The following is a 27,818-nucleotide window of genomic DNA, read 5'->3' on the forward strand; positions in this document are numbered from 1 at the left end:
CAAAACAAAATCAACAGGAAGAAAAATAGAAACTTACGACACCGTGAAGTTAAATAATGTGCTACTGAATGACTGATGTGTCGCTGAAGAAATGAAAAAGAAAATGAAAAAACCTTGAAGAAATTGATGCTGCTGTATGACGTATGAGACAGTGAAGAATTCAATGAGAGAAAAATGTTTTGAAGAATGAAACTGAAACTCATTCTTTTTATGATCAAAAGACTAGCAGGAAATGTTATACTATTTTCACAGATTTTTTTTGATGGTTTCATTGTTACCTTTTATGCTTTGGTCACTTCTAGATCATTGCATTGCCCTTTTAGGCACACAGTCTAATATTCAACTATAAACCTGAAGGCATGCATGATGAAAATTGAATTTTGTCTTCTCCCCAATTCCAAAAGCAAGCAGAGTTTCTTTCTTTCAAGCTGCAAATTCTTTGCAACATTGTCAAATGTTTTTGATCTACAAAACATAAAATTGGAAATAAAGCAATTCATTATCCCCCGGTGACCATTCTTGGTTGTGAGTAATAGAGTGACTGGTTGATGGAAGCAGTGGAGTAAAATTAGATTTGAATTCAGTCAGCCCATTGATCTGTCTGCAAACAGGGACACAGCCTAGAGGAAGAGGAGGGAGCTGGAAGTCCTAAAGCTTGTCCGGGTTCTGTAACTCCAACTTTCCCAGGAATTGTAACCTAAGACAACTCCTGCTGGGGACGCCTCTGCCAGTTTTCCATCCCCTATGCTTTATTACCACGTGTTTTATCTAAGAAAGTTACTGTCATCACCTCCTTTTGGCCAATGAAGCAACTCCGATATAGACAAGGAATAACACAGAACATGTAAACTAGAAATGAAACTATCCTGTATTAATTTCAAGGGGATCAATAAATAATATGTGAAAGTATTAACATAATATACCATTATATGATTTAAGTGTACAGTATATCTGTGCCTAGCACTTTTGCTTTTATTTTAAAATATTACCATAAATATATTGATATTTATTAACGTTTCATAAATAGGATAACTCAGTGATTATATCCATAAACATGAGAAGACTAGTATTGATATCTAACAGTCTATCATTCTGGCAATCAGAAATATTCATAAAAAGATGTATTTGTTGAAAGCCTTCCTTTCATTTGATGGATTATGCATATTTTTACTAATCATGGAAAATCAGCAGCTTATAAAATACTATGTTGCTTTAATCAATTTTGTCTTACTAACAATTATAATTGCTATCCAACAGCTCTGCCCAGTTGCTGGTTGTAGTATTTCTTGCCACTCCCCTAGATTCAGGATGATCAAGGTCCCACTGCCATTGAGCAGCAAGGAAGCAGTTATTGCAAAGCATCTGCTGCATGCCTCATGGGCCACCTTCTCACAGCCTTCGTCTTCAGAATATTTCTCTTGGTGGGAGTCATGTTTCAAGCTTTGTGAACCAAAACGGATCAAATTTTTCTTCAGAGCCTTTTACCAACAATTTCTCAAAGTCTCATAGAATTTTACAAGTAACATTCCTATTTTCAGTCATGCCTAATTCATCTTCTAAATTGTTTTACATTTTAACTTTGAGTTCTCCTTTGAGAGTCATGGTCTATGTCTTAGAGGAATGTTGCATATTTTTATGATTTTCCCCTTCTCTTTGGAAGAGGACTATTCATTCTACTTCATCAGGAATGTGTGGTTTGCAAATAACTGCTTTTACGATTTTTACTTTATTGAATTGAGGAAGAAGTGTTTGTTCTCTTATGTGATCATTTTTTTTTAAACCAGTTTACTGGATGTATATTCACTATTGATATGCAGGCAGCACTGACTGCTTTATTTATTTTCTGTGTCCTCCATTATTTGGTGAATGACTGAAGGGGTCATGTCAAACACCTTTATTTATGATTTGTCTTTTTTAGTATCTTTCATTTCCCATGGAATGCTGTGTTCCTATGTAGCAGCAATCACTGCATTTAGTTGCCTTTGAGTCTTCTCTGTTGTTCCCTTTGCCAAAGCAAATTATCGTTTCCACTGCTTTTTGTTGGAATGTCCAACACAGCATGGACTCCCCTGCTTCCATTTTATTAGTGCTTGACTAGTATGCCGTTGGCCAACTTTTTTCCGTATTGTATTCTTTCATGTGTGTCTGTTATAAATGTCATGAAGCTCGATTTTGTTCTTGCATTGATTTAAGAATACATTCACTTTTTATTTACCGAGGAAATTTAATCATGTTTCTTGATGATGATCCATTATATTGCTATTTATAATACTTAAAATTTAATTTCCTGCATAATGAGATTTCTAAATCTCAGTGGCTTAGACAGAATTGTAGATGAGCAGTCAGAGGACAAGGAAACACAATGGGTATCAGTTCCACTACTGAGACCTCTGTGTGGTCTCTTATTTTAGTGAAGAAACAGCATTACAGGGAACACACAAAATCTTGAGAGATATGAGTTCAAACCATGAGTCCTCCCTCCACTTCTCCTTCAGGAAAGCTTAATTATTGTAACCTGGATTTCATTCATAACCTTTAGTGGAATCTTAATTTCCCTGTCACATTCCTTCCACACTTGGTCCCATATGTCTCTGTTGCCCCCTCTCTGCATGGCTTGTTTGGCGTGACCCCTCTCCCTCAGATGTCACCAGAAACACTAGGAGACCCATGGAAACATTTAATCTGATCTGTTTACCTCGTTCGTGGAAGGCCCTTTCCCCTTTCCACCTTCATCCCCCACAATGTCACTTATAAGTTGTTTCTCCTCCAAGGACACCCCTGAATGATTATCCACTAACTTAATGGGAATTCTTTGCAACTTTTCCTGTGGAGATCAAAGCCTCAGTGAAGTTTCTCTGCTCAAAAATAAACACGAGGGGTGTTGCTGGGACCAGCAACCCCACACACCAGGCTTTCTCTTGGTGGGATCTCATGGCTGATTTTCTCCACTGACATTCCAAGGTGCCTCTGAGAAACAGAAGCTGCTGCTGTTGCTAACCAGAGGTCCCTTTCCAGGAGTTTCTTGGCTTCAGGGTGGCTCCTGCAGGCTGCTGTTTGCTGAAGGACTCCATTCTCCCATCCACAGCCTCTGCAGCTCAGAGGGCATCTCCAACCCCGGGAACATCTGCGGGTCCTCACACAATGGCTTCCATTTCTGCCTAATTCCTTACACAGGGCTCACAAGCAATAAGCTCTGATTGTCCTCTGTTGACTTATGAAATACTTTTTCTGTTAATTCTTATTCCTTGATGATTTTCTACAGCGTGACATAAGGACTCCTGAGTTTCAGTAAAACTAAACTTTTCTTCTTTAGCTTATGGTTGTTGTTGTCGTTCATCTCCTTGGTTTATAGAGTAAACACCTGACATGCTACCCCTTGGCAGATCTGTTGAAGTGTGATATATACTTGCATCTCTTTCTGGATTTAAGAAGAAAAGGGAAAAAAAATTTTATAAGTAGAAATTCAGAAGATTTAATGAAAAACAATTAATAATGATCAATGTATTAAAGATAAGGAAATCAATGCATTAGATATCACTGTATAAGAATAAGATAAGCAGGAGTAAGTGGCAGATGTGTAATTACTTAAAGCTAACCTGAACAGTCATGGAACTTGCCAATGATATTCCTGCAAAGCAAGAAGGCTTTAAGTGGCGTTTTTTTCAGATGACAGCCTGCTCGCCCTGTTTATGCTCCAGACCAGATAAGTGGACATATTGCAAGGACTGATTGTCTTCTTCTCATATGTAGCACTTTCTCTCCTGTCAAAATTCTCCCCTTTAGGGTGGATCTGTTAGGAATATTTCTTCCATAGTATCTTGGGCAAGTCAAACCTAAGATCTTTATGTAGCATTCTCCATTGTCTAGCCAGTAATAAAGGACATAATGCATGGATAAGCACTGAATAAATGTTTGGTAAGCTCCAGGAGAACAAAGGAAAAATTCTAAAATGTATGGGAGTTATAACTGCATAAATAAAGTAGGCCCATGTTTCATTTATTCAGTGATTGGTAGAAGTCTCGTATATTTTCCCCAAGTAATGACTGAATAAATCTTCACATGTAAATAAACCACTACATATTCGCAGGCTAGGTAAAAAGAGAAAATGCAAGTTCTTTTCCTCCACCACTGCAGTAACAATGTGCACGTTACAATTAAAAAAAAAAAGTACTGTTGTTTTATTTGTTCATGTCAGTAAAATGAAGTACACTTGTCCCTTTTTTGTGCTTCCAGATGATCCTTGTCTTTGTGCTAAGCATTGGGTCTCTTATCATCTATTTCATCAATTCTACCGAGTGAGTACAATCCCCAGTCTCTTTCCTCACCCTCTCAGTCACTTGCTCAGCTAACTTCAAGGTTTTTACTATAAGAAAAACACACACACAAGCTCTTAAAGGATGCTAGGTGCTCAGCTTCCCCAGTAAGCACTCAGCCTCACTTTGCAAGAGAGGTGTGTTTCTCCTGCATACTGCCATCTTCCTTACAGAAGGGTGGAAGTGGTGACCACTCTTAGGTTAAGAGGAGATTGAAAGAAATAGATAGCAGCTTTTAGGATAGGTAAAGGGTTTTATTAATCAGAGGAGAGAGTCTGTCGGACTGCTGCCTGGTAAGAGATTGCCTGGGAACCATTTTCACTTGTTGGAGTGACCACCTGAGGGAAATGGCAGCCCAAGATATACAGCACTGGGGCTTTTTAAGTCTTAGGCTCAAGGGATGGGGAAAAGTGGCAGCTCCTCTGTTTGTGCGTGTTTGTGACATGTAGTAGGGTGCTCATCATGACTGTTTCTTCTGTGCAGAAACAAAGCTAGGGTGTTCTTCCACACAGAAATGAACTTAGGGTGACTCTGCACTCCAGACATTTTAGGATGAGCATGTCCATTGTCATGTCTGCAGGATGATGGAGTCACTTCTGCTCTGCACAACCTAACAACCTCAGATTTGCTCTAGGGCTTCCACCACTCTGAGCCCCCAATTCTCATATGTGCACCTGAACCCATTAACATCTTCAAATACCTTGGTGTCAAAGCAGAAGTTCTGTAGTAGCTTCTAGGATTCCTTACAGGTTTCTAAAACTTCGAAAGATTTTGGAAAGGAAAATGCTAACTCACGCACTTGGGATAAACCCATAGATTGTTATCTGCTCCTGTTGAAGTCACTCTCCCTTTCAATGGCTAGATTATTCTTTTTTCACAAACCCCAGTCTAATTGCACTGCATGGCTCCTCTCTAGTAATTATACTGGACTTCCAGCCAAACGGAAGGGGTACAACAATTAAAATATCCTAAACCAAGAAGAGCCACATCATTTCTCAGGGTCCAAATATCATTGATACAATTTAAATAGAACCATGAGCACTAGGAAAGAGATGGCATCTGATTCTCCCATTATTTTTTAGTCCTCTGGAATGTCCAATCATTTGCATTTATCTAGAATTCTACTCCCAAGAGAAAAGCAATTTCCTTGGGATCTAAACATTAGTGTGTGGACTGATCATTCATGAAAGATAAATAGAAAATCATCAGTTCTATCCTTTTTATTTGGTGTTATAGAGCCATAGTTTTATAATATTCATCTTCATAAATCTGTCCTTGTTTCTTTGGCAGCCCTGTAAGAAGCTGTTCTTCATACCAAGACAAAACCATCCCTTTTGATTTGATTATCAATGCCTTCTTCAGTTTCTATTTTGGGTTGAGAGTAAGTACCTATCAGATGTGGGAATGAACCCAAAACCACAGTGCAACAGATATCTGTTACATTTTCAGGATATACAGATGGGGCGTCTATGCTCTGAACTGTGAAACAGACAAAAAGAAAGAAAATCTATCCTATAGTTGGAACTACAAGCCGGGCCAAAGAAACCAATGCAATTGAGAATGATTTCCTTGTTAAATATCATCACCCAATCATCATATCTACCTTATGGGTTGACATCTATCACTGAGAAAGCTTTAACAATAATTAGCAGCTGGCAGAATTAACAAATATCAGAAGAAGAGATTTCCTTTGCTCCATTAGTGATATGTTGCACCATGTAACCATATAAAGTGTTTTTGTACCTTTGCTTCATTTTGCAACCCACACTTACTAAATAGTTCTATTATCCCACAGCTGTTTATTAAATCCTGATTCTAGACCTACATTTACCCATTCCAAGTTTCTAGAAGACTGTACTTACACACGTACACACACACACACACGCAACAGAACAAAAACTGTGCAAAAATGAAATTGAATTACCACAAAAATTTTGCAGTTCATCCAGAATTTTCAAAATATGGCTTCCACAAGCATTTTGGAGTACCTCTCTGTATTTGCATGTGGATAAAATGTGCTTCATGTATATCCATGTATTATCAATATGTACAAATATATGACACAAAGATATTTCAATAAATTCATGTGAAACAGAATTATAGCACAGGTTTAAACGTTTTAGTATTCAACATCTTGAAATCCATGCATATATGTATCTTTACAAGTCAATAAAATTTCTTCTTTTAGAAGAAAGTTTTGACTTGAAATTCAGAGTTACAAAGACAGAGAGAGGGAGAGACAGAAAGAGCTCCACTTGCTTGTTCACTCCCCAAATGCCAGCAACAGCAAAAGCTGAGCTGATCTGAAGCAGGATCCAGGAGCATCTCTCCCACATGTGCCCATGACTTTGGTTCTTCTCCACTGTTTTCTCATGTCATAAGAAGGGAGCGGGATCACAAAATGGAGCAGCCAGGATTTAAACTAGTGCCCATATGCAATGTCAACTCTTATAGGTAGAAGACTAGCCTAATATACCACTGCACTTGTCCAGTCGATAAAATTTCTTATTATGAAAAAACTAAGCATGGATTTCAACTTTTTCTGTACCAATAGACTTATCATTTAATTCAATTTTTTCACAATTCTCTTTAAAGTACTCTCATGTACATGTCTACAACTTTCCTTTAACACCTATTCAGAACGTACTTTTCATCAGAATCTCATTTTGATAGCAGCCTGTCATTTTCTGGAAATGCTTGTTTAACCTCATTAGGGAAGTTCATAAATGGATGTCCTTCCAGCCAAGCTGCTCAGAAATTGTACTTTGACACTGGGGTTTATCCTAACTTACATCTAAACCATGGTGCTCACCAAGAGGGGCTACTGATATATCTACTTTTGTACACAGTTCACTTCCAGGAAGGTCCAGAGTGAAGTGCTAGTGTCAAGACCTAGTCAGTTAAAAAAAACACAAGATTGTGTGTTTCTTTGGTGCGTTCCCTTCAAAGTACAGCCTTTATAACTACATAGACATTGGCAGATCTGTGTGATGCATGTAGCATTGTATACCTGTGAAACAGAATGAGATCAAAACCTCAATGCATGAATGAAAGGTGGCTGAATGATGCCATCACTTATGCTCACTTTAAAATTCTTGAAGATAAGGGAGTTTGAATATTCTGTTTCCCTTCCATAGTTTTTAGCAGCTGATGACAAGATCAAGTTCTGGCTGGAGATGAATGCCATTGTAGACATTTTTACCATCCCACCAACATTTATTTCTTATTATTTGAAGAGCAATTGGCTAGGTGAGTGTTTTGTGGCTACTAAGTGATAATACCTATAAAATATTTCAACAAGCTTTGATTTTTTTTTCAATACTTAAGTGCCATGAAAAAACTCCCCAACCTTGCTTGGGTAGTTTTGTCATATATTTGCAGAAACGGTTCTTAAGACCAAATCCTATTCTTGGCAGACTCTAGGTGACCAACCGTAGTTGTTTGGGTGAATGTACACCCAACCTGTGAGGAAAGACCCCCAAAAGCTGCCTTTACAAGGCATCTTTATGCTGGAATCCCAAAAATGCTGGAAGACGTGAGAAGGCACTCTTGGCCTTTCAAAGCTTATTGCCATGTTCAGACCAGTATGACATGTTTGAGAATTAGGCAGTTGGTTGTTCTGTCTTCAAGACTGATGTGTTGCCAGTACTTGGGTACTATGCAGCCTTGAACAGTTTACATGCAACTTTATGTTATTATTTATTACTTGAAAAAGGCCTTTCCATAGTATATGACCAAACTACCTAGAGCTAAATGCAACACAAACATGAAGAAACATGCCGTAGAGATTGCAAAATCAGGGGTTGAAGTGATTTATGGAAAATGTGTTAAGTTGAATAGAGCAAGATGAACAGTGCTGCTTTTGTGTTCTGTGCTCTGGGTTCACTCCACCTCTCCATGAGCATAAACACTCTTGTAATTCTCATTTGAAATTAAGGAGATTGCCTGAAATGGTAAGGATTCTGACCAGGATTTGAATTGTGTGGCTCAAATGGTTAAATCTATAATACTGTATTTGAGCATGTCAGGGCTCAAAGTACTGTGAGCCATCCCAATTGTGATGTAATTCAGCATGTCCTGGATGACCCTTTTGGCAACTTTCTCATTTTCATTGCCTTGTAGGTCTAAGATTCCTACGAGCACTGCGACTACTAGAACTGCCTCAAATCCTGCAAATTCTACAAGCCATCAGGACCAGGTAAATGCTAAACCTGCTTCACTGCTAGTTGCTAAGAATTTGAAAATGTGAGGACTCAATCTTCAGATCAACACATTTTATATCAGAATTTCAGTGCAGAAGTTATGAAATCTTTCTGTTCTCAAACTACTTCTCATTTACTTTCTCTATGTTTTATTGCACACACGTTGGATGGAAACTTTGAAATTCTCTTTGTTCTTTGCCTTTAAAACAACACACCTATTTACTTTTAGTTTAAAAGGTACAATGACAGAAAGATGGAGAGGCATATAGAGAGACCTTCCACTCATTAGTTCACTCCACTGATGTTTGCAGGAGCCAGGAACTCCATCCTAGTTCCCCTATGGGTGACTGGAACTGACACACTGGTGCAATCATTTATTGCCTCCCAAGCACAGTAATGGAGAGCTGGATTTATATAAGCAAAGTGCCTAAGATTTGAGCCAGCACTTTAATAGGTATTTATGCATTTCAAATAGCAGTTTAATCCAGTGCATCACAATGCCCCCTCCAATTGATTTTTAAAATGAGAGTGTGTGGAGGCCAGTGCTACCTGCTCAACTGGCTAACCCTCTGCCTACAAGCATCAAGATCTCCTAATGGTTCATGTCTCAGCTACTCCACTTCTAATCCAGCTCCTTGCTTATTACCTGGGAAAGCAGCAAAAGATGCCCCAAATTTGGAACCCTGAACCAGCATGAGAGACCTCGTAGGCTCTGGCTCCTGGCTTCAGATCAGCTCAACTCTGGCTATTGCAGCCAATTTGGGGAGTGAAGCAGCAGATGGAAAAACTTTCTCTCTGTATCTCTCTCTATGGATCTGTCTTTTCAGTAAAAATAAATTAACCTGTAAGAAAAAGAGTACAATGTATAAGCCCATTTCGGTCTTTGTTCTGTGTCCCTGCACCAGACATTCATGCATACACATACACAGTTACATACAAATGAAATCATTTCAAAGGTTTTGGATCTACATATTGTTTTTCATAAATCATGCCCATCCTGGCTAAGTAAAATAAATCTTTTATCATCTTAGGAGTATAGGGCCTGGCTCTGGGTATAAGCATTGTGTTGTCCATTATTATCACTGAACTATTCTCTACACATAGGGCTAACCATGTATCTCCCCTAAGCAACAAAAATTCAAAGTATTTTTTAAATTATGATTTATTATATATACTTAATTATGTAATGTATCATATATAAAATACATAAAATTTTTGTAATATTGAAATATAATATTTTGAAGTTTAAGCCAGATCATGTATCACTTAAAAATCTCCAATGCCTATACTTTCTCAATAGAAATGGCACATAATATTGGGCAGGTGGATTTCACTGCCATGTACCAGAAGGTTATGGGGAATCCTGGGAGGGGAAAGGCTGCACTTGTGTGACAGGTGGCCCTGGCTGAAAAACACAAAGTTTCCAGCTGAGCTCCAAGGTTTGTTGGGAAATAGGAGAGCCTCTGCTTATTGCTCCTTTTTCAACAACCTTTCAGTGGTTTCCAAAAATGTGAGCAAACTCACATCCCTGTGACTTACCTTAAACTTCATTTGCTAGTCTACACTCAGAATCCCTTGCATAATGTGTTTTGCACCAAATGTTTAGACAACATTCCGACCTATTAAATCCATCTTACATGGGTACACCTGGCAGTACATCATTAAAAGCTTTAATATCAAGCTAACAAACGTCACCACAAAATCCAAACTTTGGAAGGAGTGTTTGTGGCCAGGGGGTTTCAGTCTGTGTTTCTCAAACTCTGTAATATGAGTATGAATGAAGTAGAAGCAGTTGTGTAGTGCAGGATGCCTAGACTGGGCTGCTGCCAGGTGTGAGAGAGATCACACTGACCCCAAGTGTAGGATGTTAGGAGGATTCTTTATTTCCCAAGCTTGGTGGCAGCAGCTCCCACTACACTCCAGGAGCTACTGCATCCAGTTGCAGAAGTCAGGGGTTTTAAGCTCTCATCTTCCAATCAGATTGAGAGTCATGCAATACAAAGTTTCAGGCAGGAAGGGAGTTACCAGAGACCAAAGTTACAGTTAACTAACCTAAGGTAGCACAACAGGTTGCAGGAGGGGCCAGGTGCACAGAGCCTCCGAAGAAATTTCCACATGGTCGGGTGTGATGGTGCGAAAGGCAGGAGCAGGGTGCACTTTTTCACCTTCAATTAACTTGAATGTTGGGAGGGGATGTAGGAAGGGTGGAGTGCGGTTCTGTACACTGTCCACTGTCAATCAGGAGTAAGCCATCAATGGTGATGCCCCATTATGGGGCAGGTCCTAGGCTTCTGTGTTTGTCATTTGCTCCCAGGTAAGGCCATCTATTCTTGTCCATGATGCCCACTTGAAGTAACATGATCATAGAGGATGAGATGTTTGTGCTGCCCTAGAGCCCGACCTACCAGAGGAAACCTAGGAGCTTCTTGTCTTTTTCTCTTTTTTTGTAGCCATTCAGTGAAGTTTGCCAAACTGCTTTCAATAGTTCTAAGCACCTGGTTCACAGCTGCAGGATTTATTCACCTGGTAAGCATCTGGTCACAGTCCCTGTCATCCTTGCAGAGTCCTTGCGGAGTTCTTCTTTCCACCCCTTTCCAACCCAGTATGAGGTTGCTCTCCACACCCACATTTCTCCCAAGCATGTGGCTCATACAGGCAACAAGCCTCAGTTTCCTCCCTCTTTCCATGTCCAAAGCCTGCTCTTGGGGAAAGGCCTCATCAATTCCAGTGGTAGATGCAAGAGCTAAAACACATCACTCTGTCCTCATACTGAACAGCATTAGGTCCTGGGTTACTTGCCTTCTTTCTCTAACAAGGTAAAAAAGAATGAAATCAGTCTGAGTATTTCAAACTCACACAAAATGGGCAGTTTTAGGGGAAGCTGCCACTGCAAAAGGGGCTCTGTCGAAACTAGCTGCTCAGGACACGAATCTGCACACTGAGGTGCCTCCTTAATTTATAGGAAAAGCTGTCACTTAGGATGAAGGCACCAAGGGCACAGCACGGTAAATGACGGTTGGCAGCAGGTCAGAAATCCTTGGAGCTAGACTGAGGACAGTGGCTGTCATCCAAAAATAGAAAATCTGAAGAGGGATGGTGAAAGCCTGCAGAGGATTTGAGAGAAATAAAGAGAATAGAGCAGAAGTCTTTAAGACTAAGAGAAGTGAGGGGTTCTTGCCAGCTGTTCTATTCTCCATAGGCCAGAATAACCCAAGCCTGGAATGGGTTGAAACTAGGAATTGAGAGCTTGGAATTTGGAATCCAATTGAATCTTCCATATGAGACGCAAAGACCCAATTATATGGGCCATCAGCTGCTGCCTCCAGAGTCTGCAGAAACAGAAGTGGAGTTGAGAGAAAGAGTCATCACTCCCCAATGCAGCACTTTCATCATTAAGCCAACACCTGTCCCAAGTTGAATCTTTCAAACTTGATGAAGACAATAGCAATAAAATAGAAAACAAAAACTGTTTAAAAAACCATCTTATTAATTAATTGGGAAAAATATTATGGGGGTGAGGGCAATTGGCACAGCTGGTAAGTCCACATTTGGGACGCGCTCATCCTGCTTCCAAGGCTTCGTGCTAATGCACTCCCTGGTTGGCAGCTGGTGAGGCTTCACGCAGTTGCAGACTCTTTCACGGGAGACCCAGATTGAGTTTTAGACTTTAGCTTTGGGCCAGCTTGGTCTCATCTATTGTTAACATTTGAAGAGTAAGCCAATGTTTAAAAACTCTTTTGTCTCTGCCTCCCTGCTTTTCCAATAAACACAAATAGTAAATGCTTCAATCTTGGAAAAAGGAAACAGATATCAAAGCAAACTGCTTTATGAACATTCTAGAAATATGAAAATAGACCCATCCCTCCTCAGTACTCAAACAGGAGAGAGATTGTTTCAAAAGTAGTGACACAGTAGTCTCATCAAGTCCCTGGAGCCATGAGCAAGCCATGACCATCAGTGCTCCTCGTCAGACCCATACCGATCATAGAATGCTAAAGCGTGAGCATGGGGGAGCTCCTGTGGCTTTTCCTTGTAATCCCAACATGAGGCCTATATGTTTAGTGTGGCCTACAGGCATTTCATGTTTTTATTTTCTACTTTCCTCTTTTGTTATTAGTTGTCTATTTGTATGAAATGTTGACATGGAAGTTTGAGTTTCTGGATTCTTTGGGAAAGCAGAAGATTCAGGGACCCCCGCTTCCCCAACACCATCACCTGTCCCGGCTGGAAGCAGCGAGTGCTCTTGGATTGGGTAGTCATTCAGTCCCCTGGCGGTTTACTGTTGGCTTCTCCCTGTCAGCCGAGGGAGGTAAGCGAAGACATGCAATCACTGTCCTCTCAGTCAATGCAGTATTACCAGTGCCCATATTCTTAACCTCAGTCTTAAAAAGTACGAACTTCTTCAAGTGGTGCTTTGCTTTAAAAAAGTGACCAGATAGCTGAGCAAACTACATGATTACTTTTTTTTTTCCTGCCATTAACAAAACAACAAAAAACCTGTTTTCTGTAGATATCTTCATCACTTGATCATAATTTGTGCTAAAAAGAAACAGAAAACAAGTAGAAAATAGGCAAGCTATGAGGAAGAAAATTCATAAAATGGAATAAATAAGTTAATTGCACATAAGTGTACATATGTGTTATGTATAAAACATGCATATAAAAGGAAACTTCCAGACGTTCACAGATAATGGAATTAAATATACATTTACTTTGGTATAACATTTTTGAAACCTGTCCGTATTAAAAGATCTTCAGAAAGCTGATAGAAAGCTTATGTGGAAAACAGGTTAATAAATTTCAAAAACCCTTTGCAAAAAAATCATCTTTGTTTTCATATTCCCAGACCTTTTTGGAGAGTTCTGATTTAACACAGTAAAAGCAAGGTATATAAGTAAGGTATATAAGCATGATAACACCATAAATATGAATTATAATATTATAATTTATAGCCAATTTATCTATATTTTTATGTATTATAAATAAAAATGCCTGCTATTCTTTATGTAATGTAAAAGGGATACTTTGATGAATTTAGTTTGCCTTAAAAGGTAAAAAAGGAGAAAATCAGAAGAAAAATACTGTTGGGTGCTTTTTTAAAAGGCTATTTCCGTTTATTTGAAAGGCAGAGCAGCAGAGAGGGGAGCAAACAGGGAAAGCGCTATCCCATCCACCAGCTTACCCCCTACATGACTGCCATTTGTCTGGGGCTGGGTCAGGCCAAGGTCCGGAGCCCAGAACTCCAACAGGGTCTTTCACATGGGTGTCAGGAGCCCGAGTACTTGGGCCATTTTTCACCCCAGTGCACTCTCAGGGAGCTGAATGAGAATCAGAACAACCAAGCCAGGCCATTCACGTGAAATACTGTTGCAGCAGGCAGCATTCCAACTTGCTGGGCCATAGTGTTATCCTCCAGAGAGTTTTTATTTTAATCATTGAGTGAAGTTGGGCATGGAGGAAGAAGTCACAAGGTAACTTGATTGGCTTTCTTTACACGCTGGCATAAGCTCCATGAAGTGAAGTGCTTCTGTAGCTGTTCCATGTTTTACTGTCACTCCTGATCAAGTGTGAATATGTGACTGAGCAGCAATTGCTCAGTCTGAGTGACTTCTGGGTGTGAAGATGTGCCACAAAGCCCATGGACAGCATAGTATTCCAGATCTAGTACTCTTGTCGCATGTCCCTCAGGTCTCATCCATAATTACAACTAAGGAACCCACAGCTTCACAGTCATTGCCCACAATCGGAAAACCCTTTGCAGCTTGGGACTCATTTGTTATTTTCTTTGGTGGAATTAAAATGAAATGAACTCAACGTTTCTTTCTTTTTTTTTTTTTTTTTAACTTTCCTTGTATTTCATCTAGCTGCTTTTCCTGAGTCTTCTTTCTTTGGACAGGTGGAAAATTCCGGTGATTCCTGGCTCAAAATTGGAAATTCACAGAATATATCCTACTTTGACTCGGTTTACCTGGTGATGGCGACAACCTCAACTGTTGGCTTTGGTGATGTGGTGGTCAAGACTTCCCTGGGACGGGGCTTCATCATATTCTTCACTCTAGGGAGCTTGGTGAAGAATATTTTTAATAAGTTTTCAATATAGCTACCTAAACAAACAAACAAAAAATTTCCTGGTTAATGGTGAGAAACAAAGCCATCTAGGTCAGTGGCGCATGGTGTAACTGCCTGGTTGCAAGAGATGAATAATGGTGGATAAGAGAGGTGATTTCCTTTACTGGCTCTTGCATGGTCACACAACCCTGTCTTCCCTCTTTAGCTAAGCAGATTACAGTAGTTATTTCTTTAAAATTTGATCTTAGGAAAGTTCTGTTCCTCCCAGGCCAGACAAGTAAGCCCTCACTATGCATGACAGCATTTAATTTTGAATGACTGCAGACTCTGCATTGTCCAGCAGCATAGCAAAGCCAAAACAAATGTCTTTTTTTTTAAGACTTCCAATTCAATTTCTTCAAACTCTCGCCACTCCACCTCTATAATATTTTCTATTCATGTCAATCATTACCTAATTTTTAATATTTGTTTGTTTGTTTGTTTGTCTGTTTGTAGTATAGAGAAGGACAGAAAGAGAGAGATTTTTGTTCTAGGGTTCACTCCCTAAATGCCCAGAATTGCCATGGCTGGGCCAGACTCAAGCTGATAGAAATTCCCAGTATGAGTTACATGGGCCTCAGCACCTGAGTCATCATTTACATCTTTAGCATGAAACCCATTAACCTGGACTCTAACCCATACTCTAATATAAGATGTGGTTGCTCTAAGTGTCGGCTTAAACCGCTAAGCCACACACCCGTGTGCTTAACTGTTCTCAAGCCTCAAAAGAGTGTGAAGCAAGGAAAGAAGTTAGGATGATGAGCAGAACCAGCAGGGAAGTTGCCTTACTGTCTCCCTTTGCTGTAATTGTTGGATATTAAATTTTAACCAAATCCAAAGGGTAAAATCACAAAAAATAGCGCTTTTTTTCTCAGCAATTCAACATCATGCCCCTTCTCTATGGAAGAACATTGTGTATACCTTCTATCTCCCTGATAGTCATAGACTTCTGGGGAATCTGTCTAAATAATGAAACCAAAGGTTTTTGGCTGCCCATTTTAGGTGTTAGTTGCAAACTACATCCCTGAAATGCTGGAACTTTTGGCTAAAACAAGAAACTACACCGGCTCCTATGAAGTGGTAAAAGGAAAAAAGTAAGTAATCTTTCTGTTGTAATTTCCACGGTTTGAGATATTCGTTTATCATACATCCTGTTCTAGACACCTTGTGCCTGCTGGTCTGGTTATAAAACCAAATGTGGAAAATGAATTGAAAAGAGAGGTTTATTTGGTGGAAAAAAACATACATGCTTTGAAGTTCATTCATATGAAGGAGCTTCAAAACATTCTTGGGAGGCCGACATGGCAGCGTAGCGGCTAAATGCTCACCTTGCATCTGCTGGAATCCCATATGGACATCATTTCATCTCCCAGCTGCTCTACTTCCCATCCAGCTCCTTGCTTTGGTCTGAGAAAGCAGTCAAGGTTGAGCCAAAGTCTTGAGACCCTGCACCTGTGTGGGAGACCAGAAGATAATCCTGGCCCTGGATTTAGATGGGTTCAGCTCCAGCCATTGCAGCTACTTGGGGAGTAAACCAGTGGATAGAAGTTCTTTCTCTCAGTGTCTTCCCAACTCTGTAAATCTGCCTTTCCAATAAAAATAGATTTTCAAAAAAGAGTTCTTGGAAAATACATGTTTTGAGAAAACTGTGTTTGGCTTTTAAAATTTTTGTATGAAAGTAAGCTTCTGCTTTCATTCCATATCCTGCAAAGTTAAAATTTAGCCATTTTGCCAAGGTTCTTTTCTGCTAAAGAGAACACTGTGGGAATAAAAAACATGTGGAGATACTTGATACTGAATGCAGACTGCTATGTAGCTACTCAGAAGAGCAGTAAATGAGCCATTGTGGCATATGATGTAATTTACCAGCACTAAAATATTAATTGTGGTCATATTTCTACATTCCACACTACTATAGTCTCATATCCATTACTGATTTTTTTTACTCATTTTCATGAACACTTGACTTTATACAGTGGATCAAATTAAAACCAAGTTTCACATTTTACTTATTTATATATATTTATATATCTATTTGAAAAGCTGAGTTACACAGAGAGATAAGGATATATGCAGAGAGAAAAGTCTTTCATCTACTGGTTCCCTCCCCAAATGACCAAAATGGTCAGAGACTGTCCAGGCCAAAGTTAGGCGTCAGGAACAGCTTACGGGTTTCCTTCATGGGTACAAGTCCCCGAACACTTGGGACATCTTTCTCTGCTTTCCAAGGCATATTAGCAGGGAGTTTTATCATGCTGACAATGCGGGTGGCAGCTTTATGTGCTATGCCACAGCACTGACTCCCCAAGTTTCCCATTTTAAATAATTCTGTTCTGTTATCTTAGCAAACCCTCCCCATCACCCCAGATTTATGGAGCTCACTATGGGTAGATACATTTTTGAGGGAGGAGCATTTTCCTCCCTCCATTCTGCAGTATTTCCTGGGACATTGCGTTTGACCATGCAGGTGTTGGTTTCCAGGAGGCCCGATGCTTCTGTGACTGCAGGTAACCTCAGCTTCAGTGGCTCTTTTTCCCAAGTAATAGAAAGAAGAGGTTGGAGCAATTAAATTCAGTGTGTTTTTGTGTGTATTCAGTTGCTATGTGCTTGTTAGGAAAAAAAAAAAAACAGACAAACAAACAACTCCCTTGCAGTGGTCTCTTTATAGAGTTCAAACCACTATTGGCTGAGGAGTATGAAGAAGAAAGGAAAAGAAAATACAGTGAAATGAATGAAACCATGAAGAACAGTGAAACAAATTAAGACATGTCAAAATCTTAAGAAAATCAACAGCTCTTTTCCTTAACCAGACTGTGTGCACAGATGTCTGCACCTGCTATACATGCTTTTCCAATATACTCAATTTTCTGCTACTACCACATCATTTCAGGCACAAAAAAAGTCACAAACAGAAATAACCTAGAATGTGGTGGTACTACCTCAGTTGTAGGGTCTGACTGTGGAGGAAATCTCCATTCCCACTTAGGGAAACAAACAAACAAATAAAAAAAGCTTAACCTACTTACAGATCAAGTTATCACTTAGTTCATCAAATGAGCCATCATCTTCAAAAAGTCCTTGGTAAATCTGGATGTTGGAAAAATAATGCGTGGAGTTTCAATGCTTTCGGCACCAATGTAAACTTGACTTTTTCATTCTATTTTCCATGGACATTTTGAACCACCTTCATCTACTAGGAAGAACTTAGTTAAAACAATGGTTACCCTCCTTATGTCTGAAGAGCTATCTGCAACTCAGATGTTTGGGATCATATTGCACTCAAGATGGACTAGAAGACTCCAGAAGTCTGATATTCCTTTAGTACATTGGCAAGACAGTCGTTCCTGCTTCTCTTTTTAAGATCTGGAGTGAATCATGTGTCAGCTGTATTGACAACAAAGTTTACCTTCGCTCACTGTCTCTAAACCTTGACAGCAAGGTGCTTCTGCTCCTCACAGGGTCCCCCTCCCCTGTTCTTGCTGCCTAGGTACATTGTGGTCTGTGGAAACATCACTGTAGACAGTGTGACGGCTTTCCTGAGGAATTTTCTTCGCCACAACTCAGGGGAGATCAACACAGAAATTGTTTTCCTGGGAGAGTAAGTGTGGCTAGGTTGTGATGTGTGAGTGCTGCAGTGAATACTGGACATGCATGTGGGTATCTTTAGTGGAATACGGTGACGTATGTCACATTCATAGAAAACTCACAAAGTGATAACAAGCAACAGCTGAACAAAGCAGAGAGGGGTAGTCTCATGACTTACGGTAATGTCTGCAAATACTCGGACTGTCTCCTTCCGGCCGTTTTTCTGTGTGCATGCTAATACGAAGCGCCCGCTCTTTTGCCTTTAAACTTCCTGCTCTTATCATACACAATGATAGTTGTGGGCACAAGCCTAGAGCATTTGATCATTTTCATTGGTTGGTTCTCAGAATGTGAAATTCAGTTCTCCAAATGGAGGATTACTCCTCATGATTTCAATTCATGCACTTTCCCTTTCTATTAGCGTTTCAAATCATATTGTTTGTCAAATATTGGGGAACACATGTTTAGTGCAAAAAGAAATTTAACTACTCTTTAAATATGCAAAGTTGTTTCTTTTATGTTACAGTTTTCAATTTTGGTTTCTAGTGAGATGGAGTGATTTTACACCTTAATCTGAGATCAATATGTTTTCATGTTAATTTTTTTTCATAGATTGTGTCTATTTTGATGCTTCTTTTACCTTCTGATTTATTTACACTTTTGTTTTAATGCAGAAGCATGTGATTTTCATATGCTCCAATCCATCACTTTTTTTTCTTGCTTTTCTGTCATCCTCAGCTCTCTTTGTTCTTCATTTTAGTGAATGTTTTTCTAGCGTTTCTGAATTTTTGTTGTAATTTTAGTATTTACGCTCATGAAAGTTTATTTTGTTCACTGTGTCTAGAATTAAGTCCGTTCTTTTTCTCAAGTTGAAGAGTCAGTCACCCAAACATCATTCACTAAATATAGGACTCTTCAACTCTTCATGGAAAATGTATGTTACAAAAAATGTGGACATGAATTTCAAAACTTTTCACACAAAAATAAGCTTAACCTTTAATTCCATTTCCATAGACTTTTTGAAGGACCCTTGTCAGTGAGCCAGATTTGAAGTGATATTTTGATTTTTTTTAAAAGATTTAATTTTTTTTTTGGAAAGGTGGATATACAGAGAGGAGGAGAGGCAGAGAAGATCTGCCCAATGGTTCACTGCCCAAGTGGCCACAACTGCTGGAGCTGAGCCAGTCCCAAGCCAGGAGCCTCTTCTAGGCCTCCCAAGCAGGTGCAGGGTCCCAAAGCTTTGGGCCATCCTCAACTGCTTTCCCAGGCCACAAGCTTGGAGCTGGATGGGAAGCGGGTCTTCCGGGATTAGAACTAGTGCCCATATGGGATCCCGAGCATGTAAGGCAAGGACCTTAACCACTATGCCATCGTGCCGGGCCCGATATTTCGATCTTATATAGGATGTTGTGTGTGGGGTCACCTTAACCTTCACAGTTTTTTTTTTTTTTTGGTTGATCAGTCAGTACTTTCACACATGAGATGTCTGATACACCATAAAGCTAAATTCCTATAAATGTGAGATCCATTTTCACCTACTTTATAATGCTGCAAGTGAATAGCCAGTGGTTTTGTTTCTTTAGCATGTCACTGTCTTTTGAGCAATTTGTGCATTCTTTTCATCATTAACTAAGAGGAAAAAAGTAAAAATTGAAAGTACTAAAACTTACTCATACTTATAATCCAGGTGCTGAAAAATTGAATTAATAGGAATTTGAAACATGAAAGATTTTATTGAATACTACATCTCTATGGGCTACTGTGGATTATTGTTCATACTTATCAAGGTAATAAATAAAGTTTTATAAACAATGCAAATTTTAGAGGCATCTTCAGAATCCCATATAGGCACTGGATCATGCCCCAGATGCTCCATTTCCCTTCCAGCTCCCTACTTGCTGCCTGGGAAAGCAGTCAAGGATGGCTCAAAGCCTTGGGACCCTTCACCTATGAGAAAATGGAAGAGGCTCCTGGCTCCTGGCTTGGGATCCACTTAACTCTGGCCATTGTAGCCACCTGGAGAGTAAACCAGTAGCTGGAAGAGCTCTCTCTCTGTCTTTTGTTCTCTCTGTAAATCTGACTTTACGATAGATACTTATTTTCAGTGCAGAGTTACAGAAAAAGGGAAAGACAGAGAAATAGATCTTTTACCTGCTGGTTCACCCCCAAAACGGCTGTAATGGCTTGAGCTGAGCTGATCCAAATCCAGAAGCCCGGGACTTCTTTTAGGTCTCTCATGTGGGTGTTGGGGCCCAAAGACCTGCATCATCCCTCACTTCTTTTCAGGAAGTAAGCAGAAAGCTGGATTAAGAAGTGAAGAAGGGCCCAGCATGATAGTGAAAGGTTGAAGTTCTTGCCTTGAATGCTCCTGGATACCATACAGGCATCAGTTCTAATCCTGGTGACCCCACTTCCCATCCAGCTCCCTGCCTGTGGCCTGGGAAAGCAGTGGAGGATGGCCCAAAGCTTTGGGACCCTGCACCTGCGTGGGAGACCTGGAAAAAGCTCCTGGCTCCTTGCTCCTGGCTTCGGATTGGCTCAGCTCCAGCAGTTGTGGCCGCTTGGGGAGTGAACCATCGGACAGATCTTCTTCTCTGCCTCTCCTCCTCTCTGTACATCTGCCTTTCCAATAAAAAAAATTTTTTTTAAATGTTCAAAAACAATTTTTATTAAAAAAATTTCAAAAAAAATTTTTTTCAAAAAAAAAACCCATTCCAAAGCAAGCTCATGTTTTACTCCATTTTCTACCTCATGAGAAAAAACAGGCAAAGCTTAAATGTGGAAAGCAAGGTGGCCAGTGTAGCTCAGCAGGTTAAGCTATTGTTTAAAGCACATGACTCCTTTGTTGCAGTTGCTCCACCTGCAATCCAGCCCCCAGTTACCACATAGTCAAGGCAAAGGATGATGGATCAAGTACTTGTGTACCTGCCACCTCTTTGGGAGATCTGCAAGGAATTCCTGGATGGTTCTGGCTTCTGCCTGGCCCAGCCTTGGCTAGTGCAGGCATCTGGGGAGTTTGTCTGCAGATAGAAGCTCTTCCTCTCTGTGTGTGTTGCTATCTTTCTGTCTCTTTCTCACACTCTGCTTTAGAAGTGGAGAAAATGAATAATAAATTATCATTCAAAGAGTTAAGGAATGTGAACAGAGTCTTCCATCTGGGAAATGGGATAGGACTAGTGCAGCATCTGGAAACAGTGAGACAGGCATTTTCCTGGCAATCCCTCCTCCTTTCATTCCCTGTAGACTTGTATCAGTCTCATCCACTTAGTTTCATAACAAAACCCGAATTCTGCTTTTGGTACCTTTTCCCACTATGATGATCCCATTTAGTTAAACCGTGTCTCCTGTGGATTACTGGGAAAAAACAAACAAACAAAAATCCCTTCTCGTTGGTTTGTGCTTTTGGTTCCTAGATCTATTCCCATCGTTTAATACCCCCAGAGACCTTCCCATCCATCTTGTCTAAATAGGTATCCTTGACTTTCTTCTATCTCATTATTCTGCTCCATTCCCTTTTATATAGTCATTACCCTTTGACTCTGCAGCTGATTTTCCTTTAATAAATACAACTGCTAGCATTTCCTTTTTCTGCTGTGTAATCATGCTACCACTCTCCTTGAGTCTTGCCTTGCAGTGACTTGTGTTGATAAAGAGGATGTAGAGGCTCAGTTTGCCACATCCAGACTAGCCCTTCAGAGGAGGGTGTTTTCAACTTTCACACAGTATCCTGAGCCATCATGGAGAGAATGTCCAACCACCGATCAGCTCACCCACCTGCAACAGCAGTCACATGTGCAGTCATTTTGGATATTCTAGGTCTCAGTCAAGCCCTCAGATGCGCAGCCCCACCTAGCCAATGTTATACTGAGCAGAAGAAATTAAATGTCTGACACCATTCAAGCTACAAAAGTAGGAAGATTGTGTTGCTTAAGCTAATAAACAGTAGAATGGTTTGCTTTACTAAAATGGACACCTGATACAAAAAGTGGTTATGTCAACCTAAATTTCAGCATGTAACCTTTTCCTATGACATGGCAGTGGATACAGGCTCTGGAATTTGAAGGAGACTGTTGACAAAGGCTGGAAATGCAGCGAAGAAATGGTTAATTGAAAGGAAAGCTATTCACGTTACCATAGCAGAATATTGGTAGCACTGTCAGTGGCAACAACCTGAGACATAGAAAATATAACCAAGGAAATTATGAAGGTGGATAATAAAATTTCCCAAAAGAATGTCATCATTGATGACAAGATACTATAAGAAAGTTGAGCCAAAAGGAGAAATTCTTTGGTTTTCAAGCAGAACTTCAAATGTTGAAAGCCTAGAATGTGGCTCCACTCACAGAAAAAGCGTGAAATCACAGGAAAATCGAATCTAACCTATAATATGAGTAAGATAGGATCTTCGGGGCCCAGACACGGTCGAGAACACAACTGTAAGGATAAGTGTTGCACGTTTGTATGATTTAGGATGCCGAGTTAGAATGCTCAGTCAGGTGAAAGGGTTTCAAGTATGCGCAAAGACCTTTCCAGAAGCCCGAGATTCTCAAAATATGGTATTCTGTTCAGGGAAATGAGTTGTGTGTCGTGAAAGGAGCCTAAATAAGCTTCACAGATAATTGTAATGCCTTCAACAAGCCTTCAGTGCTGTTACTCCTGTCAATTTGGAGTGCAAATTGCTTCCAGTGTTGGCTGTCCTGTCCTTTAGCCTTTCAGGGTTTGCTGGATGCTGAGGAGGAGAATGTAGCCTATCCCAACCCAAGGGATTCAGACAGGGAGAGCAGTTGCCTTATCACCCCATCCAGGATTTTCACCAACAAAATCTAGGATTTTCAGCTGATGCCAAAGAGGTGAGACTCCAAGGGGAGAAAGTACCTTGAACAAGACTGGGATGGATGTGTTTGACAGACAGATCCTAGCAACATGATGACTCTTCTCCACTCTGTTGACTCTTGACTCATTTTAACCAATAAAATATGCACTAGTCACAGTGTTATCAGTTTGATCAGCCCTTACAGGTATGAAAGCTCCCATGTTCAGTTTCTGCAGTAATGAACTACCATATAAGCAAATCAACCACTTGAGCTGGTGCGGTGGTGTAGCAAGGTAATCTTCCACTGTGGTGCTGGCATCTCAAATGGACATTGATTCAGATCCTCACTGCACTACTTCTACTCCAACACCCTGCACATTGCCTGGGAAAATAGTAAAGGATGGCTTTGAGTCCTTACACCCATGTGGGAGACCTGGAGGAAATGCTTGGCTCCTCACTCCTGGCTCAGCACTGGCTGTTGTGACCATTTAAGGAGTTATTAAGCAGATGGAACATCTCTCTTTGTGTCTCTGCCTCTCCCTCCTTGAAACTCTGATTTTCATGTAAAATAAACGATAAATCTAAGAGGAAATTAAACCATTTACTGCCTGCTGTCTTGGTTGTCACCACCTTGTTAAACACGTCAGGACTAGTGGTTCCCTAAATTTTGTTTGGTCTTTTATTTCTACAGATTAATGAATAAATGATTAACAAAAGGAATCACAAAACTGGAACCACAAATGCAAATAAAAATCACAAAGAAGCTATTATTCATCTCAGTTAGAATGGCAGCTAGCTAGCAAGAAGACAAAGGATAACAAAATTCAGTGATGATATGCAGAAAATGCGAACTGCTGGTAGTGTGGGCCAGAATGTAAATCATTGCATCTATTATGATAATTTATCTAGCATGGCAATTCCTAAAAAATTAAAACAGAATCATATAACTCAGCTATGTCACTACTGTGGTCCAAAGTGTGTGAAATTTATATGCTGAAGAGATACTTGCATTGGCACATATTCTCTACAGTGCTGTTGACAATACCAAGAAACAGAATCAAACGTCCGTCAAAAGAGGATTGGATAAAGAAATTGTCATACATCTGCTCCATGAACTACCAGTCGGCCATGAAAAAGAGTGAAATTCTATTTCCAATAAAATGGTCCCAACTAGAGACTATTATGTTTAAATAAGCCAGTCACAAAAGGACAAATATAAAATGGCATTCATGCAAAATTCAAAACAAATAGATATATAGGTGAACAAGTATATAAATATATTCTCATAGAGGAACTATATGATAGAAACTAGCATACAAGGAAGTGAAAATATATAGTAGTACACACATTTGCTGGTGTAACTAAACTGTTAAATATACCTTGACAATTAGATAATAGATTTTTCTACCATTGCCCAAGCCTACAATGTTATAATGCACTTAGATAGCAAAATTTTAAATTTATAACTTACTAAACTAATATAGTACATATTATATATAGAATATATGGATATATATACACATATTATTATGCAATAATAGTATTCTATATAAACATTATCATATAATAATATGAGAAGAAATGGTGGGAGGGGACTACAGGGAGAAAGAAAAGGGAAGTAAGAGGGGAATCTCTATACCTACAAAACTATATCATGGAAAATAGTACAAATGATTTTAAAATGCCTGAATAAAGAGGGAAGACACTCTTCATTCAGTGTACAGCCTTTTTATCTTTATTTTTTTCTCCATCAGTTTTAGTACAAGTTTACCTATAATATTAGGTTATTTTGCAAGGACCCAGGTTTTGCCCTCTTATCACTTCTGTTCTTTTGTTTCTCTTTTTCATTTTCTCATACCCTGTTTTTATTATCATCTGCTTATTTCTTTGCATTTTTATATTATTTTTAATTTTGAATTTTTGAATTATGTAGTATAATTTTGTATAGACTGGGTTTTATCCCAAACTTCTGCACCTCATCAGATTTTCTCCATTTTCCTACAGTAGTGTAGTCCTTCAAAGAAATCGTAATTCCTTCAGTTTTTTATTTAAGTGTACCCCAACATTGATGGTACAGAGGAAGTCAGACAGTCCAGCATCCCATTGTCTACACATGTCCAACAGTTTCATTGGGAATTTTTTTTTGTCTGGAAGCAGGAATGCATGTTGCATTATACCCCCACATCTGGATATGTTAGACCCCAGGACTCCATCATTATACATTTTCATAATTGAGAAGCCATGAAATAAGGTAAACAACTAGTATGAGTTAGAACAACAGCCTCAACAGCAACAGTGACAACAACAACATCAAATTACAGCACCATGAAAACACATGCCATTGACTAACCAACTCATGGGTGACAAAAAAGGAAATACAAAATTCTCTTGGGAAAAATGATGCCACTGTGTAATCCATGAGCCAGCAATGAATTCAACAAGAAAAGAGAAAGTATTTGGGTAAAAAAAACCTGAAATAAAAAACGTTAAAACACATGGGATGCAGGAAAAAAAAAAAACAGTATGGATCAGATGATTGAAGTTACACATTCCATGCTGGTTTCCTTATCATAGAGAGAACATATGGTATTTATTCTCTTGTGATTGACTCATTTCACTGAGCATAAGAGTCTCCAGTTGGGACCACCTATTTGTAAATAGTATGCTTTCATTCTTCTCAATAGCTGAATAACATTCAATGGAGTAGTTGTACCACAGTTTTTTTAACCACTCCTCTTTGGATGGGCATCTGGATTGTTTTGATCACTTTGCTATCATAGATTGTGCTGCTGATAAATATAAGCGTACAGATACCTTTCTCATAAACAGTTTTCATTTCTTTTGGGTATATTTCTAGGAGTGGGATAGCTGGCCCATAAGGCAGATTTATTTGCAATTCTCCAGGCACTCTCCATACTGATTTCCACAGTGGTTGTATTAGCCTACACTCCCACCAGCAGTGAAGGAAGACACCTTTCTCCCCACATCCATGCCATCAGGTGTTGTGACCATACTACCAAAAGCAATATATAGATTTAATGCAATCCCAATCAAAATCCCAACATCATCCTTCTTAGAAATAGAAAAGATGATACAAAAGTTCATCTGGAATCACAAAAGACCACGAATAGCCAAAGCTATCCTGAAAAATAGAAATCAAGCTAGACGAATCACAATTCCAGACCTCAAGACATAATAGAGAGAAGTGGTTCTCAAAACAGTCTGGTACTGGCTGAGAAACAGAGAAGATCAATGGAACAGGATAGAAACACTACAAGGGAGCCCGCACATGTGTAGCCAACTATTCTTTGACAAGAAAACTGAAAACAAGCCAGGCAAAACGCCTGGTCTCTTCAACAAATGCTGTTGGTACAACTGGATAGCACCTGGCAGAATTAAGAAGCAAGACTCACACCAGTCACATTATACGAAAATCAGCTCAAAATGGATCAAGGACCTAAATCTACACCCAGAAACCATCAAACTATTAAAGGGAAACAGAGTAGGCACACTCCAAGATATAGGAACAGTGCAAGACTTCTTTAAAAAGATGCCAAAAGCACAGGCAAACAAAGCCAAAATGAACAAATGGGACTACATCAAATAAGGAGCTTCTGTACAGCAAAGGAAATGATCAATAAAGTGAAGAAAATCCAAGAGAATGGGAGAAAATGTTTGCACACTACACAGATGATAGGGGAGTAATATCCAGGATTTACAAAGAGTGTCAGAAATACAGGGACAGTTTAAAAAAAAAAACTATTAAAATATGGGCAAAGGAAATAAACAGACATTTTGCAAAAGAGCAGATTCAAATGGCTAACAGACATATGAAAAGATGCTCAGGCTTCCTAGCCATCAGGGAGTTACAAATGAAAACCACATTGAGGTACCACCTAACTCCAGTGAGACTGCCCTACATTCAGAACTCAACTTATTTCTTTGGTTTTATTCAAATATTATTGTCTAAAACTATAAATTCCACTCAAACACTGTTGTTATTATATCCAAAGATATATGTAGTATTTTCCAAGTAATTTATTTCCAAATTGTAAGTGGAAGAATTATTTTTGATTTCTTCTTTGTCTACAACATTTTTAAGTATGTAGCTTTTATCATTCCTAAATGTGAGAAATATTTTTAGTTACCTCTTGGTTATTAACTTCTAACTTTATTATGTTGTATTCAAAATGATGATGTATACAATATCTTTTGTAGTGTGCTGAGGCTTTCCTTCTTGGTTAAGTTAATTATCACCTTGGTAAACATCTCTTTGCTGTTGAGAAGACCTGATATTTTAATGTTGACTGAAGAATTTCTGCATATGAAATGATGAATATATGTTCCAATTCCTGATTTCTTCTGTTTAGTGTATTAAAAATGGAGACATGTATTGATGTTTCTCTTCACAGTAGGCAATTCATGAATTTCTCCTTCTAGTTGTGCCCATTTTTGTTAATATTGTTGCAAGCTCTTTTATTCCATTCATTGTTGCTTTAAAATGTAATGTTTTTAATTAATTCAAATATTTGTATTATTTAGTGAACTTCTTCATTCACAGTAATTCCTTTTTGATTTTAAATTAGCATCCATTTCATTAGTATGTGTAAATTTGATAATGCATCAATTACATGTGTATGGATGGAATTGGGTCATTGTTATCAATATTGCCTAATTCTTTAGATTAGTATGAGAGGACAGATATTTCCTGAAGCATGGTAGTCATTAGGGACTGTTTAGTGTTTGAAATTAGATGCAAAACAGAGAAGGTGGTGGAGTAGGAACTCTAGACAAATT

General features: G+C 39.1%; 1 protein-coding gene across 1 annotated transcript in view; it reads left to right on the forward strand.

Moving 5' to 3' along the window:
* Nucleotides 1-2,495: 2,495 nt before the first annotated feature.
* LOC121166909 (potassium channel subfamily U member 1-like) overlaps nt 2,496-27,818 on the forward strand; it is a gene marked incomplete at its 5' end in the record, with an annotated part of 80,834 nt that continues 55,511 nt past the window's right edge. Inside the window, 9 exon segments of the mRNA XM_040996248.1 lie at nt 2,496-2,612; nt 4,234-4,295; nt 5,604-5,694; nt 7,451-7,562; nt 8,436-8,511; nt 10,966-11,041; nt 14,412-14,582; nt 15,626-15,717; nt 18,111-18,221. Coding sequence (XP_040852182.1) covers nt 2,496-2,612; nt 4,234-4,295; nt 5,604-5,694; nt 7,451-7,562; nt 8,436-8,511; nt 10,966-11,041; nt 14,412-14,582; nt 15,626-15,717; nt 18,111-18,221 — 908 coding nt within the window.

The sequence above is a fragment of the Ochotona curzoniae genome, unplaced genomic scaffold (genome assembly GCF_017591425.1).
Source record: "Ochotona curzoniae isolate NIBS_2020 unplaced genomic scaffold, NIBS_Ocur_1.0 contig_1135, whole genome shotgun sequence".
Classification (NCBI taxonomy): Eukaryota; Metazoa; Chordata; class Mammalia; order Lagomorpha; family Ochotonidae; genus Ochotona; species Ochotona curzoniae.